The sequence below is a fragment of the Pelodiscus sinensis genome, chromosome 8 (genome assembly GCF_052426305.1).
Source record: "Pelodiscus sinensis isolate ZL-2025 chromosome 8, ASM5242630v1, whole genome shotgun sequence".
Lineage (NCBI taxonomy): Eukaryota > Metazoa > Chordata > Testudines > Trionychidae > Pelodiscus > Pelodiscus sinensis.
Genome location: NC_143059.1, coordinates 41,526,211 through 41,541,428, shown reverse-complemented (window position 1 = coordinate 41,541,428; position 15,218 = coordinate 41,526,211). Strand labels below are relative to the sequence as shown.

At 42.2% G+C, this 15,218-nt stretch overlaps 1 protein-coding gene across 7 annotated transcripts in view; it reads left to right on the top strand.

The window, feature by feature from the left end:
• EXOC6 (exocyst complex component 6) overlaps window positions 1-15,218 on the top strand; it is a 219,444-nt gene that overhangs the window by 155,785 nt on the left and 48,441 nt on the right. For all 7 annotated transcript variants that reach the window (XM_025179786.3, XM_006113178.5, XM_089780169.1 and 4 more), the window contains one exon: window positions 463-604. In XM_025179786.3, the coding sequence (XP_025035571.1) occupies window positions 463-604 (142 nt within the window). The remainder of the gene's footprint in view (window positions 1-462; window positions 605-15,218) is intronic.

Sequence of the window (15,218 nt, the reverse complement as noted above, 5' to 3'; positions counted from 1 at the left end):
AATGAACTATCATGGTAAAATACCCAGGTAAAAGCAAATGTTTTGATTCTGTTCTGTGTGTTAAACATATGCAATTTGTCAATTTCCATTCCAGTTTTCATTGTGTTAAAAAATGTCATCGTAAGGTTTACAACATATTTTAACAAGTATTTCTCATGACACTCTTCTAATTTGTATTCTTGAAAACTATTTGAATTTGTATACAAGTCCAGAAAAATTACCAAGTCCTGTCAAATATGTGTTTGGGTTATGTTTTATGCTGCTTTAAGATTTAAATATACTAAGAGGTGATAAAATTGCATCAAATGTTTCATTAACCATTCAGTGACTATTCTAAGTGTTATTGTATTAAAGAGTGTGTGTGTGTGTGTGTGTGTGTGTGCGCGCGCGCGTGCGTGCTTGCCATTATCTGGTGGCATGTAATTTGCTTGCCATCTTACAACTTGTTATCCTTTTTATCAGGGAAAAGTGGCCCAGACAGCTTGCATGTCAGCCTGCCAACATCTTTCTACATCCCTGATGCAGATGCTATTGGACAGTGAGTTAAAGCAGATCAGCATGGGAGCCATTCAGCAGTTTAACTTAGATGTCATCCAGTGTGAATGTAAGTAGATAATTCTGAATGTTACAGTATTTGTATGTTGCACTACAACTGCCATGACACTAAATAACGTTTCTTTAATCCAGGTAGGGATACTTTTCTATATCATATAAAAAATATTTTTTGTGTGCGCTTTTATTTCACCTTTATGTTAAAGTACCTTTTTTGGTTACATAGATAACAGAAAATAATTTTCCAAATGAAGTTAAATTACTTAAATGAAACCATTAATTTATGATATCTTAATTTTTAAAAGGTATTAAATATTCAGAACTCCAAAATGCTGACAGTTAAATGGTTTTAAATAAAGATCCTGAATATTAAAGCTCCTGGAAAGGTTTTTAATGAAACTAAGCATTACTTCTATTGCTTCTTCTAGTAGCATAATAATCACTATGTAATACAAAGTTATAATCTACTGTACAATTATACAAAAAACACTGTGTTAAAAGAACATTGATATTGCATCATCAGCAACTGAAAACTTAGGAAATGCAAGGATACAGGTTGTCTGTGCAACCTTAATTAGCTCCCTTATGCATCTGTAGACCCCAGGGCCGGAAGCAAGTCCCAGCTTGCCTGGATCCAGCCCCTGAGGCTTAGGGGCCCCCTGCATTGGGGAGCCTATGCTGACACTCAAGTTTTGCCTCCCTCCTCCCCCCCCCCCCCCCCACTGTCCCACCACAGGACTGGTGCCCACACAATCTACTAGGCTCGGCTCCGCATGGTGTGCAAGGGGAATGTGGTGAGTGTCTTTCTGCTTCCCTGCCCCTGGTTAGATCAATGTTCATTGGCTTCCTGGGGATGCTGCACACCAGTCTTCTCAACGCTAAGAGAAAGAAATCTTTAGATATTTTGAGTGATAATCTTTTAAAAAGTCTTTGCAGAGAACGTGCAAACTGGATTTTTTTTCCAGAGGTTTAAAACTTGACTAAATTTGGGCAGACTTTCACAGGAATATCAAAATACAGATCTTGATTCATATATTACCCCATGGCAAAATTTAAATACTTACCCCACAGGAAAGGCTAAATACCTATCTTTTCAAAGGAAAGGTTACCCCTCTGAAACTTTTGAACATGCAAGGCACTGTACACAACCATATGGAGTGGAAATCCATAGACTATTCATTGCTTTTTAAGTTTTTCACGATTTTTTGAAATGTCTAAACATATTGTCCCTAGCCCTGTTCTCAAAATGGCTGAAACATTTTGGCTGAAAATTTCAAAAAAGGTATTTTTCCAACTTGGATAATTCTAGCCCAAGCAGTAAAAATTTGACAAAGTTATAAACTGAAAACAAGATCTAAAAGGGGTATGCTAGTAATAGGAGGTGCTACCAAACTCTGTCGATAATAAGATGTAATGTATATGGCTTCATGATTCAGAAGTCGAAGGCTATTTTATGATGTGTAGTATAATATTTATTATGGCTGAAAGTGTTGCCCAAGGAACCATTACATATAATAGCCTGGAAGTTCCAACCATTCAAGCAAATGCATTAGATTAAACAGAACTATATTGTAATACATTTCATATTCCCAAGAGAAAAGACATTAATGGGAAGTATTTTGTCGTGTTCATTGTTAGAGCCCAGTGATTTTTTAATTTATTATTTTTGTTTGATTTTGGGAGAAATATATTTAATTTTATCATGGGAAAGTCCCAAGGGACTGAGAGGACGAGGAGACGCTGCGGGGAAGTTGGGTTCTACCCAGGGGACTGGAAAGTCTTTAATGTGGAGTCAGTGGGGGTATGTCTACACTACCACCCTAGTTCGAACTAGGGTGATAATGTAGGCAACCGGAGTTGCAAATGAAGCCTGGGATTTGAATTTCCTGGGCTTCATTTGCATAAAGCCGGGCGCCGCCATTTTTAAATGTCCGCTAGTGCGGGTTCAAGAAACTGGGAGCCCTGGTCAGTACCTCCATGATAGCTTGCTCAGCCCGAGCATCCCAAAGCATTATAGATCTATATTTTCCTGAGTACTCTAGGTTTTAGTCAGGAGGAGAGGATGGAAGAGGATAAAGTATGGGCCAGATCAGATTAAAAACATTCACATAAAAAAGAATCTGACACATCAGAAAAGGGCAGACAAATAAACAGTGACAAGTTTTTAAAGTGCTTGTACTCAAATTCTAGAAGTCTAAAAAATAAGATGGGTGAACTAGAGTGCCTCATGTTAAAGGAGGATACAGATATAATAGGCATCACAGAAACCTGGTGGAGTGAGGACAATCAATAGAACACAATAATTCCAGGGTACAAAATATATTGGAAGGACAGAACAAGTTGTGTGGGTGGAGGAGTGGCACTATATGTGAAAGAAAATTTAGAATCAAATGAAGTAAAAATCTTAAATGAATCAACATCTTCCATAGAGTCTCTATGGCTAGTAATTCCCTGCTCTAATAAGAATATAACAGTATGGATCTATTATCGACCTCCTGACCAGGACAGTAATAGTGACTATGAAATGCTAAGGGAGATTAGAGAGGCTATCAAAATAAAGAACTCAATAATAGTGGGGGATTTCAACTATCCCCATATTGACTGGGTTCATGTCACCTCAGGACGAGATGCAGAGACAATTTCTTGATACCTTAAACGACTGCTTCTTGGAGCAGTTGGTAAAGGAACCCACAAGGGGAGAGGCAATTCTCGATTTAGTCCTGAGTGGCGCTCAGGATTTGGTCCAAGAGATAACTATAACAGGACCACTTGGAAATAGTGACCATAATATAATAACATTTAACATTCCTGTGGCGGGAAGAACACCTCAATAGCCCAGCACTGTGGCATTTAATTTCAAAAAGGGGAACTGTGCAAAAATGAGGAGATTAGTTAAAAAGAAATTAAAACATACAGTGACTAACGTAAAATCCCTGCAAGCTGCATGGACACTTTTCAAAGTCATCATAATAGAGGCCCAACTTAAATGGATACCCCAAATTACAATACATAGTAGAAGAACTAAAAAAGAGCCACCGTGGCTTAACAACCATGTAAAAGAAGCAGTGAGAGATTAAAAGGCATCTTTTAAAAAGTGGAAGTCAAATCCTAGTGAGGTAAATAGAAAGGAGCATAAACACTGCCAAATTAAGTGTAAAAATCTAATAAGAAAAGCCAAAATAGGAGTTTGAAGAACAGCTAGCCAAAAACTCAAAAGGTAATAATAAAATATTTTTTAAGTACATCAGAAGAATGAAGCCTGCTAAACAACCGGTGGGGCCACTGGATGATCGAGATACAAAAAAAGCACTTTAATGATAAAGTCATTGCGAAGAAACTAAATTAAGTTTTCATGAGATTAGAGGGAAGATCCTTTCATGGACTGAGAACTGGTTAAAAGACAGGAAACAAAGGGTAGAAATAAATGGTAAATTTTCAGAATGGAGAGGGGTAACTAGTGGTGTTCCCAAGGGTCATTCCTAGGACCAATCCTATTCAACTTATTCATAAATGATCTGGAGAAAGGGGTAAACAGTGAGGTGGCAAAGTTTGCAGACAATACTAAATTGCTCAAAGTAGTTAAGACCAAAGCAGACTGTGAAGAACTTCAAAAAGATCTCACGCAACTAAGTGATTGGGCAACAAAATGGCAAATGAAATTTCATGTGGATAAATGTAAAGTAATGCACATTGGAAAAAATAACCCCAACTATACATATAATATGATGGGGGCTAATTTAGCTACAACTAATCAGGAAAGAGATCTTGGAGTAATCATGGATAGTTCTCTGAAGACGTAGAGAATAAGACGGAGAATAGCTTATTGCCCTTATATAAATCCATGGGATGCCCACATCTTGAATACTGCATACAGTTGTGGTCTCATCTCAAAAAAGATATACTGGCATTAGAAAAGGTTCAGAGAAGGGCAACTAAAATGATTAGGGGTTTGGAACAGGTCCCATATGGGGAGAGATTAAAGAGACTAGGACTTTTCAGTTTGGAAAAGAGGAGACTAAGGGGGGATATGATAGAGGTATATACAATCACAAGTGATGTAGAGAAAGTGAATAAGGAAAAGTTATTTACTTGTTCCCATAATATAAAAACTAGGGGCCACCAAATGAAACTAATGGGCAGCAGATTTAAAACAAATAAAAGGAAGTTCTTCTTCACACAGCACATAGTCAATCTGTGGAACTCCTTGCCTGAGGACGTTGTGAAGGCTAGGGCTATAGCAGGATTTAAAAGAGAACTAGATACATTCATGGAGGTTAAGTCAATTAATGGCTATTAGCCAGTGTGGGTAAGGAATGGTGTCCCTGGCCTCTGTTTGACAGAGGGTAGAGATGGATGGCAGGAGACAGATCACTTGATCATTACCTGTTCAGTTCACTCCCTCTGGGACACCTGGCATTGGCCACTGTCGGCAGACAGGATACTGGGCTGGATGGACCTTTGGTCTGACTCAGTATGGCTGTTCTTATGTTCTTACGTTCTCCTTCAGTGACTTACAAGTAACGAGGCTACAGTGGATGTCAGCCTCCACTGGGTTTCTAATCCATATCCTACAAAGGCAGGCAGGGAATAGGTGGGCAAGGACAGAGGGTGGGAAAAGCCTTTGTCTTATGCTCTTCAATCCTCAAACCCCACCAGTCTGTACAGCTGAGCGGAGGCAGAGGAAGAACTAATCTTGTTCAAAGATAGAGCTGGCACAAATTACCCCCATTTGCATAGGTGACACATAGTGGCACTCAGGAGGTGCTCCGTTTCCCTGTGCCCCCGCCAAAATTTTAATTGCTAAATGAGGTGCCCCCATATGCCTCTTACTGCTTTGGGTGGTCCTCCCTGCACCTCCTCCCCCTAAAGGCATCAGTTACCCCTGCCTATTTGCCTGCTTCTCCTCCCCTCTCCCAAGCAATGGGGAGCCAGAGACCGACCAGATTGTTACTCTGGGACAATAATGAATAATGGAAAGTGTTAGGTAGCCTTAACTACAGGCATTTCTAACAGCTCTGCCTATAATTCCTCTACAAGTCTTGCAGGTGTTTTCTATGTATAATTATGTTACAGAGTTTTATTTAATTCTTTGAATAAATTCTTCCCCTCCATTCTTTCCTGAGATGTTTATTATTTCCAGGTAGAACTTTTGAGGATATGCTGTTTACAGCCAGATTATGTAGTTTATGACTATAAGACTCAATGTGTATGTATAAAAGCAATAACTGACCATGTGTACCTCATTCACTTTGAACTTCCTTCCCTCCTGAAAAGTTGTACCTGAATACGAAGATGGATTAGTAGGAATGCCAGAGCCAGTACCATATTGCTCATTGTTTAAATGCCATGGGGTTGGCTGAACCAGTGATATAGTGACTTTTTCTCTTAGGGTATGGCTGGACTGCAGGGGGGTTTTGGGATACCAGAGGTATCCTGAAAAAAACTCTACCGCATCCAGGGAACACGTTTGCTCTTCTGCTTTTTTTTTGCAGAAGAGCAAACACACTCTTTCAGAGCCCCTGTATTCCTCATTCTAAGAGGAAGAAGGGGGCTTCAGAAAGAGGGAGTTTATCTGACATTTGGCCCAGTCTAGACAGGCCAAATGTTGGAAAAGTCTCTTCTGACAAAAGAATTGGAAAAAAGTACGCAAAATGCATAGCGCATTTTGCGTACCTTTTTCTGACAAAAATGTGTAGTCTAGCCATACACTTAGATACTTGCACAACATAATGATCTGCTCAGTGCTTGCGACCCAAACTCTAATCCTGAATATGGGGTTTCTGTCCTCTGTTAGATTAAGAGGGAAGCATTTCTTTTTCTAACTTTTACTCAGCTAGGCTAATTAATTTGCCTTTTTTTTATATGGACATACTTGTTCAGAGCAAAGGTCTGTCTAGCCCAGTATCCTGTCTTCTGACAGCGCCCAATGTCTTGTGCCCCAGAAGGAACAAGCAGACCAGACCAGAACAGACAATCATCAAATGATCCATCCCCTGCTGCCCATTCCCATCTTCTGACACTAGGGACACTAATGGCTAATAGCCATTGTTAGATCTATCCTCCATGAATATATCTAGTTTATTTTTGAACCCTGTTATAGTTTTGGCCTTCACAGCATCTTCTGTCAAGGAATTCCACAGGTTGACTATGCATTGAAGAAGTACTTCTTTTTTTGTTTTGTTTTAAACGTTCTACCTATTACTGTAATTTCATTTGGTGACTCCTAGTCCTTGTGTCACTGGAAAGAGTAAATAATTCTTCTTTATTTATTTTCTCCACACCAGTCATGATTTTATAGATCTCTATCATATCCCTACCTGGTCATCTCTTTTCCAAGCTGTAATAATCTTCCATGCACATGGTTTTTTTGGCCTTTCTTTTAGATTTCATTATATGAGACTTTTATAGTCTGCCTCTGAATATTCTCCCAGCAGGAGCCCCTCCCTCCTCAAGGAGAGTGTGCTAAGATGTCACAAAGAAGGCATGGTTCCAGTAAGCTGTTTTATTATCTTAGCAGCTATCTTGTGAGAATGTTCTCCATGACTTCTCAGTCAATATAACTTTATTTTTTACTTTATCCTAAACCAATTGATGGATTTTGTTTTTAATCAGGACTATATCACTACAAGTTATAGCTTTCTTGCTTTTGTCCTGCTAAAAAAACTCATGAGGTTAGAATGTTTTCACAATGGGAAGTCTGATTGTTAATTTTTCCATAACATAAAATTAGCCAAAAGGACGTTGTTCTAAGTTTCCCAAAAAATTAATTTCAGACCAGAATATGAATGTTTCCAAAAGTTGTGTGTGTGTGTGCAAGAGGACGAGGTGAGGAACTAGGAGAGTAGTATTTTGATGGAAACTTTTTTATTATTAACTTTAATGGGTAATCACAGATGCCCTGTAGCATTTTTATATAGCCATTGGTAAAATTTTAACTCTTTCTGCAAAGTTTTTAATGTAAAATATAACAGTTTCTCTGAAAATCTATTTGATCAAATATATTTTCTTTGAAGCATTTAGCTATAGTTAAATAAGAGTGTATGTAATGTTTGCTGAATAAGTATGTTACACAAAAACCCACCATCTTATAATGTGCAGAAGAAAGGGGTAGGCACCACAGTCTGCCCAGAAATTGCTTTGTTGTGGGAGTTTCATTCATAAGGTCTGTCACAGACACATTCCAGGCATCACTGTGCTGGCTGTGATTTATGTTCTTGCTCATCGCCCACATCCAGCTTTATTCTTTGACATTTTTGGATTAATGGCTATGACAGTGACATTTCCATTAGCACTTGGGATGTGCAAATAATTTACAAATGGCAGGTAGCTTCCTACTGTATTTGATAAATGGATTTGATGTTTTACTGACATAGGAGGTAGAGGGGATATCAAATGCATTCTGAATTTGGAAGTTTTCAGGTGCGATGCAGAAAGTTCAGTGATGCTAAATAGCCATTTTAATTATTAGCAACATTCCAGTATCTAAACATTTCTTCTGATTTTAATTATACTTATTTATTCTTTCAGGTTTAAAAGTAGAATATTATATGAATAGGAAAGGGAAATAACAATAGCAAAAACTTGATTTCTTGTAAAATTTGCTTCTTAAAATATTGTTATTGAATTTAGTATTTGAAAAAGATTCTGTATTAACTCCCCCTGAAGACTGTAGTTTTGTTAGTCATAGAAATGAGTACAGGGTCTAGTGGTTCTTGTGGGAATGGATGAAGAGCTCTTGTGGCATATTCTGAAATCCTGCATTGCCTTTGGAGGATCCATACTGCTTTATATTTTTAAGAGGCAGATCAGCAGGAGTTGGCAGCAAGGTTACTTGGTCTTGATGCCGGAGAACAGAAGGAGCATATAAGATTACTTGGATGCTTCAAGATGAAGTTCCTCTGATGCTGGAAGAGGAAATTATATTGCCTGGCCTCCCCATTTCCAAGGAGACAAGTGTGGGTATGTCTACACTACAACGTTAATTCGAACTAATTTAGTTCGAACTAACGGATCCAGACTAAAAAACTAGTTCGAATTAGCGTTTTGCTAATTCGAACTAGCATGTCCACATTAAGTGGACCCTGAACCAGGCTTAAGGATGGCCTGAAGCAGTGCCGGCAGGGCATCAGAGGAGTACTTAGAGCGTGGAGATGCTGTCTCAGGCTAGCCGAGGGCTGCGCTTAAAGGGTCCCGACCCCCATCCCGGACAGACAGTTCTCAGGGGTGCCCCGCTTGCAAAGCAGTCCTGGCTTGGAGTGCCCGGAGTACCCACACTGGGCACATCACACCACTCGGCCATCAGCCCGGCTGCACTTGCCGCAGGCTGCCATCTGGGAAGAGGGGGCAATCGGGGGGCTGCAGGAGAGCTTCCACCCCAAAAGCCCGCAGAGCCAGCCCAGTCCTCCCCATCGGGGGCGCGTACCCCATTCCTCCCTCACCTCCTTCCACTTACCCTTCCCTAGCCCCTTTTCTTGATGTACAAAATAAAGGACAATTGTGTTCAAAAATGGAATCTGTCTTTATTGAACAAAACTTGGGGAGACTGGGAAAAGGAGGTGGGAGAGGGGAAGAGAGAGGCTGGGAGAGGGGAGGGTAACTAAAATGTTCAGGGGTTGGGAACAGGTCCCATATGAAGAGAGGCTAAAGAGACTGGGACTTCTCAGCTTAGAAAAGAGGAGACGGAGGGGGGACAGGATAGAGGTCTCTAAAAGCAGACTTTGGGTGGAGAGGGTGCATACAGAAAAGTTCTTCATTAGTTCTCATAAAGAAGGACTAGAGGACACCAAAGGAAAGGAATGGGTAGCAGGCTTCAAACTAATAACAGAAAGTTGTTCTTCACAAAGCAAAGAGTCAACCTGTGGAACTCCTTGCTGCAGGAGGCTGTGAAGGCTAGAACTAGAACAGAGTTTAAAGGGAAGTGAGATAAAGTCATGGAGGTTGGGTCCGTGGAGTGGTATTAGCCAGGGGGTAGGAGTGGTGTCCCTGCCCAAGGTTTGTGGAAGGCTGGAGAGGGATGGCACGAGACAAATGGCTTGGTCACTGTCTTCGGTCCATCCCCTCCAGGGTCCCTAGGGTTGGCCGCTGTCGGCAGACAGGCTACTGGGCTAGATGGACCTTTGGTCTGACCCAGGACGGCCATTGTAAGCTCAGGGCTCAGGGTCGGGGGTCTCAGTGGACCCCCTTGATTTTCATGCACACCTGCTCCTGGGTGGCCAGGCTGGCAGCTCTCCTGCCCTAGATGGCCACTTTCCTGTGCCTACTGCGGAGGTCGTGGACAAGGTCCACGATGTCCGCACTAGCCCAGGCAGGTGCCCGCCTCTTGTGGTCCCAGGCAAGCTCCCGTGAGCCGCCAGCCTGGTCCCGGGAAGAGGGGAAGGGCTGGGGGGCATCGGGTGGGTGGCTCGATCCGTGCCAGGTGCAGGGTCTGCTGGCTGGGTGCTGGCAGGCTTGCACCTGGCACGGACACCGTAGCCAGCCCGTGCCCCTTTAAGAGGTCCGGGGCCGGGAGGGGGGCAGACGAGTTTCCCTGGTGTTGGCCAGAGTGGTCACCAGGGAAAGCTGGGGAGGGCTAGCCTCCCACTAGTTCGAATTAAGGGTCTACACAGCCCTTAATTCGAACTAGTAATTCGAACTAGGCTTAATCCTTGTGGAATGAGGATTACCTAGTTCAAACTAAGCGCTCCATTAGTTCGAATTAAATTCGAGCTAACGGAGCGCTAGTGTAGCGCCTATGAAAGTTAGTTCGAACTAACCTCCGTTAGTTCGAACTAACTTTGTAGTGTAGACATACCCAGAGTGAGGAAAAGGAGGAATGTTTAAAAATGGCATGTTATAACTGCTCTATCTCCAGGAGAATTTTGGGGAGGAATCGTGGGGGAGGGGAGTTGGAGAACAAAATTAAACTTTTCCAAAATGTTAAAAGTTTTGGATTTGACTCACAGATCGAGTGGAGTTTTTGCAGGTGTTCTTATTGGAACTGAAGTAGGAGTTTTATTCCGTATATATGATACAATGTGAAGAGTATTATGCAGTCTTATATATCTCTGGTTATCTGGGAAGGGAGATTACTAGGAGAGATTGAACAGTGGTTCTGGTGGAGAACGGCAAGAACACAGAAAAAGGTTCAGGAAAGCATCCAAACTTTCGGATTTTCTGACTTATAAATATATTAATGGTGTGCCAACCATTAATCTGTAGAATCGAATGTATATGTATTTATTTAATATTGTAAAATAACTGTCATTGATAAGACTATTTGATAATTAATACTGCTAAATATAAGTAGAAATGTTTCCTAAAATGACAGGAACTAAAATTGCTTTTTGAAAATAAACATACTTTCAGATATAGTTTTTAAGTCCACAGTAATTGAAATCATTTTTATATATTACAACTGAATAAGACCTGGAACAAAAAAACTTGACTTTCCATGGAGACTGTCTGCTGAAATATATATTTAAACTATCAGATTTACCTGACATTGCTTGCGTCCTTAAGGCAATCACGTTTTTTTTTAATAAAAGGAAAATGTATGTGATTTAGTCAAATGATTGTATTTTTCAAAAATATAGTGTTGTTTTAGTGAAGTTAGTCTTTATTTCAGATTTCTTACAAAAGGATTTATCATTTTTCCAGTTAATTTTTTAAAATGGGAATTCCATCAAGAGTGTATTTTTCTTCATCCCTGTAAACTCTTATCATTCACTATCTTTTAACAAAAGAGGACTATAGTCAGTTTGGTTTCCAGTAACATTTTCTTCTAGTTTTCAAATCTTAAGCATCGATTTAGCTTTGCCAGAACAGAGCACAACTCTCAGTTTCTCACTTTTCTGTAAGGTTTATTGAGAAGCAATCCTTTTCCAGATTCATCATATTTTTCTGGCTCATCTTGGTTCACTCTCAACATTTGCTCAGTTATGTCAATTTTGAGAACTGTACTTGATTTGGTGGCTCTGTCTCTCTTCTGTTTGGTTTTATGAGACGCAATCCCATTCTAGGCACAACCAAACCCTTAAGTTGCTTTAAGTTATGACAAGAGGAAGCTGTATAACAAATTTGGTGGTCTGAGCTCTTGCTGTTTAGGAGGAGTTCTTGATCAAACAGACAAACTCTAAAATATATAGTAGATCTGAGCCTATGCTTTGTGTAATTGTAGAACTTTGTGGTTTAAGGGGATGTAGAGTTTTAATTTAAAACATCATTCCATTTGTCATATATTGACAGCAGCAATTTTCTAATTAAATTGTAAATGATTTAGCAATATTGGTGACTAGAAAGTTACCAAGAGTTGCGCCATATCATTATATTCAAAAGTAAAGAGCTAAATCCTGATGCAGGATTAAATGTCAGTAAGAGGCACACATGGTTTAGCAGGCCTCATAACCCACTTCTATCAACCTGACTGATTCTCAGGCTAGTTAGGCTTGTGTGCATGAGTGATTACAGAGATTTGCACCCAGTCCCTAAAAGGATATAGAACTGCTGACACTGCCACTCCCTTCCAATCACTCTCTCATAGATCTTCCCCTTTTTCCATATTGTGCCTGAATACGGTTGCAGTAGCCTTAGGAGGAAGAGGTAATCTGGACCCTCTTACACTTTATTTAGCATGTTTGCAGAGGGTCTTACATACAGACATGAAAGAGGTTGAGGAGTCTAAGCCCTGTTGTTTCTTTGCAGGAGACCATCTCCTGCTCCATAGCCTACTCAGTCTGCTGGGTGAGCTCCCCTCTCCTGGGAAGTCATGTTAGTACTAACTCACCTGAGGTTCTCCTTCCTGGCGGTTTGAGGGAGGAGAGTGAAGACATGCATTTGGTGGTCAGGGTTGGGTGATGACTTTTAAGTGCTGGTTAACAGCCTCAGGAAAGGTCCCCTCAGGGTATGTTTGAGCAGCTGGGAAGTCCAAAGGGACTGCAAAGCTGCTAAAGGCTTGGTGATGCTAAAATGACTTAGGTCAGGATTTGGCTTTAAATCTTCGTGTTCTGGGGTAAGAAATTAATTTACAGCTTTGCTGATTTGAGTTAGACTCCAAGAAGCCATGCTATGAAGGTGATGAAACAGCTGTGCTCAGTTAACTTATGACCTTCAACATGTATGCAGATTTCAGTTTCTCTCACTTAGGTGCAAACTGTTCATTTATGATCTCAAAGTACATGCTGAATTTCCAGTCCTGGACACTGAACAAGTCATAGACATGAAGTGATGATCGCATATGCTTAGGGTTTGTCAATAGGTAAGGGATTTTTTATATAAAATAAACTAAATACAGAATTACTGAGAGGCTCAGTATTATCACTGTTTGCTGTTACAGATAACCTAAATTTCAGCATAGCAGATATGTTCTTTGTCTTAAGATATAAATTAGAATGATTGTTGATGTACTTATTGGCTCTGTTTGTGAGGCCTAAAGACTCAATTCAGTGGCATTTCTGTATTTGGATATAACAGAATAATATTTGAATATCATGTTCAATCAATTCCAGAATTTCAGGAATCATCTCAGACATAGGATACAGCAGAATCCTGTTGATTTTGATGGGGGGGAGAGAGGAGGGTAGGACTAGAAAACAAGAATGGGAGACACATACAGCCCTTCCCATGTGTTTAGCAGAGCCACAGCTCCGAGCACCTCTAGATGAAAGAACTGAAGAACTGGTTAGTACATGTAGGACCTCCCTGGTCCAGCACCCTCGGGACCTGACTGGTCTCAGATGAGGGATTTTGCCACACCAGGGAAGGTCATTTCTGGCCCAGCTGCCGCCAGCCCCTCCTTGCCATGCAGTCTTTGCATGCCAGACTCCCCACTGTTGGGCTCCCAGCCACCAGACTCCTGCTGGCCTATTGGGGTCCCAGCTGCCAGCCCTTGACCAGACTCTCTGAAACTGAAACATCCATGTGTAAGCAGGATCAGGATAAGCTCTACCCTGGTGGTGAACTGTGGCGAGTGGTGCAAAGAGACTTCAGGGGCTGATCACATTTGCATAGATGCACCCAATTTGCATAGAAGCACCCACCCTGTCTAGTATGTGCTCACAGCAGCCCAAATGGTCTTTTTGGTCACTGTGGGATCCCCAGTCTCTCTGTTATTGAGGCAGGGGGGATAAAAGTGTTGTTACCCTGATTATGTGAGTCAAGGACAATGGAATGGTGGAACTGTTTATGGCGGAGGGATTTGCCATAAACTAAGTAGCAGTTGCTAGACAAGGGGCATGGGTTCCAAACCCAGTCAAGCTGAGAGGGCTGGAGACAGGTCTTTGTATGCGGTGGTGGGGCCCTGTCTGAGGGCTAAACACTGATTGCACCCCCTCCTCTCTCCACTGTGGAATATCAGAACTAATTTGGATTCCATTAGGAGTCTAGTTGTGAGCTGTGGAGTTGGCTTCACTGTGGGCCAGTGGAGCACTAGTGCTAAGGCTCCTCTATTATGAGCTGAACTTGCTGAAGAGCTGAAATCACCATTGCTGTGGGGAGCCTGATGCTATGCTGCTGAGCTACTAGCAGAGCAGCTTGCAGGGACAACCAGCAAGCTCAGGCGGACAGCAGAGCGGTTTGCAGGGACAACCAGCAAGCGCAAGCGGATAGCAGAGCGGTTTGCTGGGACGACCGGCGGGTGCAGGTGGACAACCAAGCGGCTGGCGGGGACGACCTGCGGTCAGTAGGAGCCGCAGCAGACAGCCAGTGGAGCAGCTGCAGGAGCAACCAGCTGGCAGCTAGGGGTGTGGACCGAGACAGCTGGCGGAGCTGGACAGTTCGTGGGACAGCTGAGGCAGCTCATGGGACGACAGGTGGAGTGTGGCAGAGTGACGCGTGTTGATGGCGGCAGCAGAACCCTATGAGAGGCAGAGCCATTGGCAGACCACGTAAGGTGTATCAGTCCCCGCCCCCTGCAGGTTGGGATGGTAAAACCCTGCTGGGTGAACTTTTGAACCCTGGGGTGGCACTGACCCGGGGCAGAGACTTTTGGGGTGTTGGACTTTTGGGACTTTGGGGGATTCATGGATGGGGGGAGGGTCTTTGCTCATGTTTGGTCTATGAATCCAAGTTGTGGTGTTTTCCCAAGTTAATGCTGATGTCGGTTACCTCATGTTATTAAAGGTTTGCTGCTATACTTAACCTCTGTGCTTGCGAGAGGGGAAGAATTGCCTCTTTGAGGCGCCCAGAGGTGTATATAAGATTTCCCAGGTCACTGGGTGGGGACTCCAGCCAGTGTTGTATTACCTTGTTGGGAGGAGACCCCTAGATATTGAACCCGGCCCTTGCTGCTATTAACTCGGCCTGGCAGAAGGGTTACACATGGTCCTGCTGGACCACAGATATTACCAGATCAGAGAGTCCCTGTAGTGCCAATTAATATTTTTCAGAATAACAGTACACTTATTTCATCTCTGCCAACCCTCCAATGGAAAAAGAGGAATGGGGAGAATTGGAGCTTACACAGAGCCCTTGGCATGAGGAGAGAGTGGGGGACTCTGATAAGTGAAAGAGGGGAAGAAGGCAATAAGTATAGGGAAGAGGGGAGTACCCAGAATCCCTGTCAAGAAGAGATTCATGGGCCCTAGTGTGGAGGAGAAGTGGAGCCTGGGGAAAGAGGGAAATGGACTGCAACCAGGGTCCCATGGCATGGAGGCATGCAGACCCTGTGACAAAGGGAAGAAGGGGGACTCTAG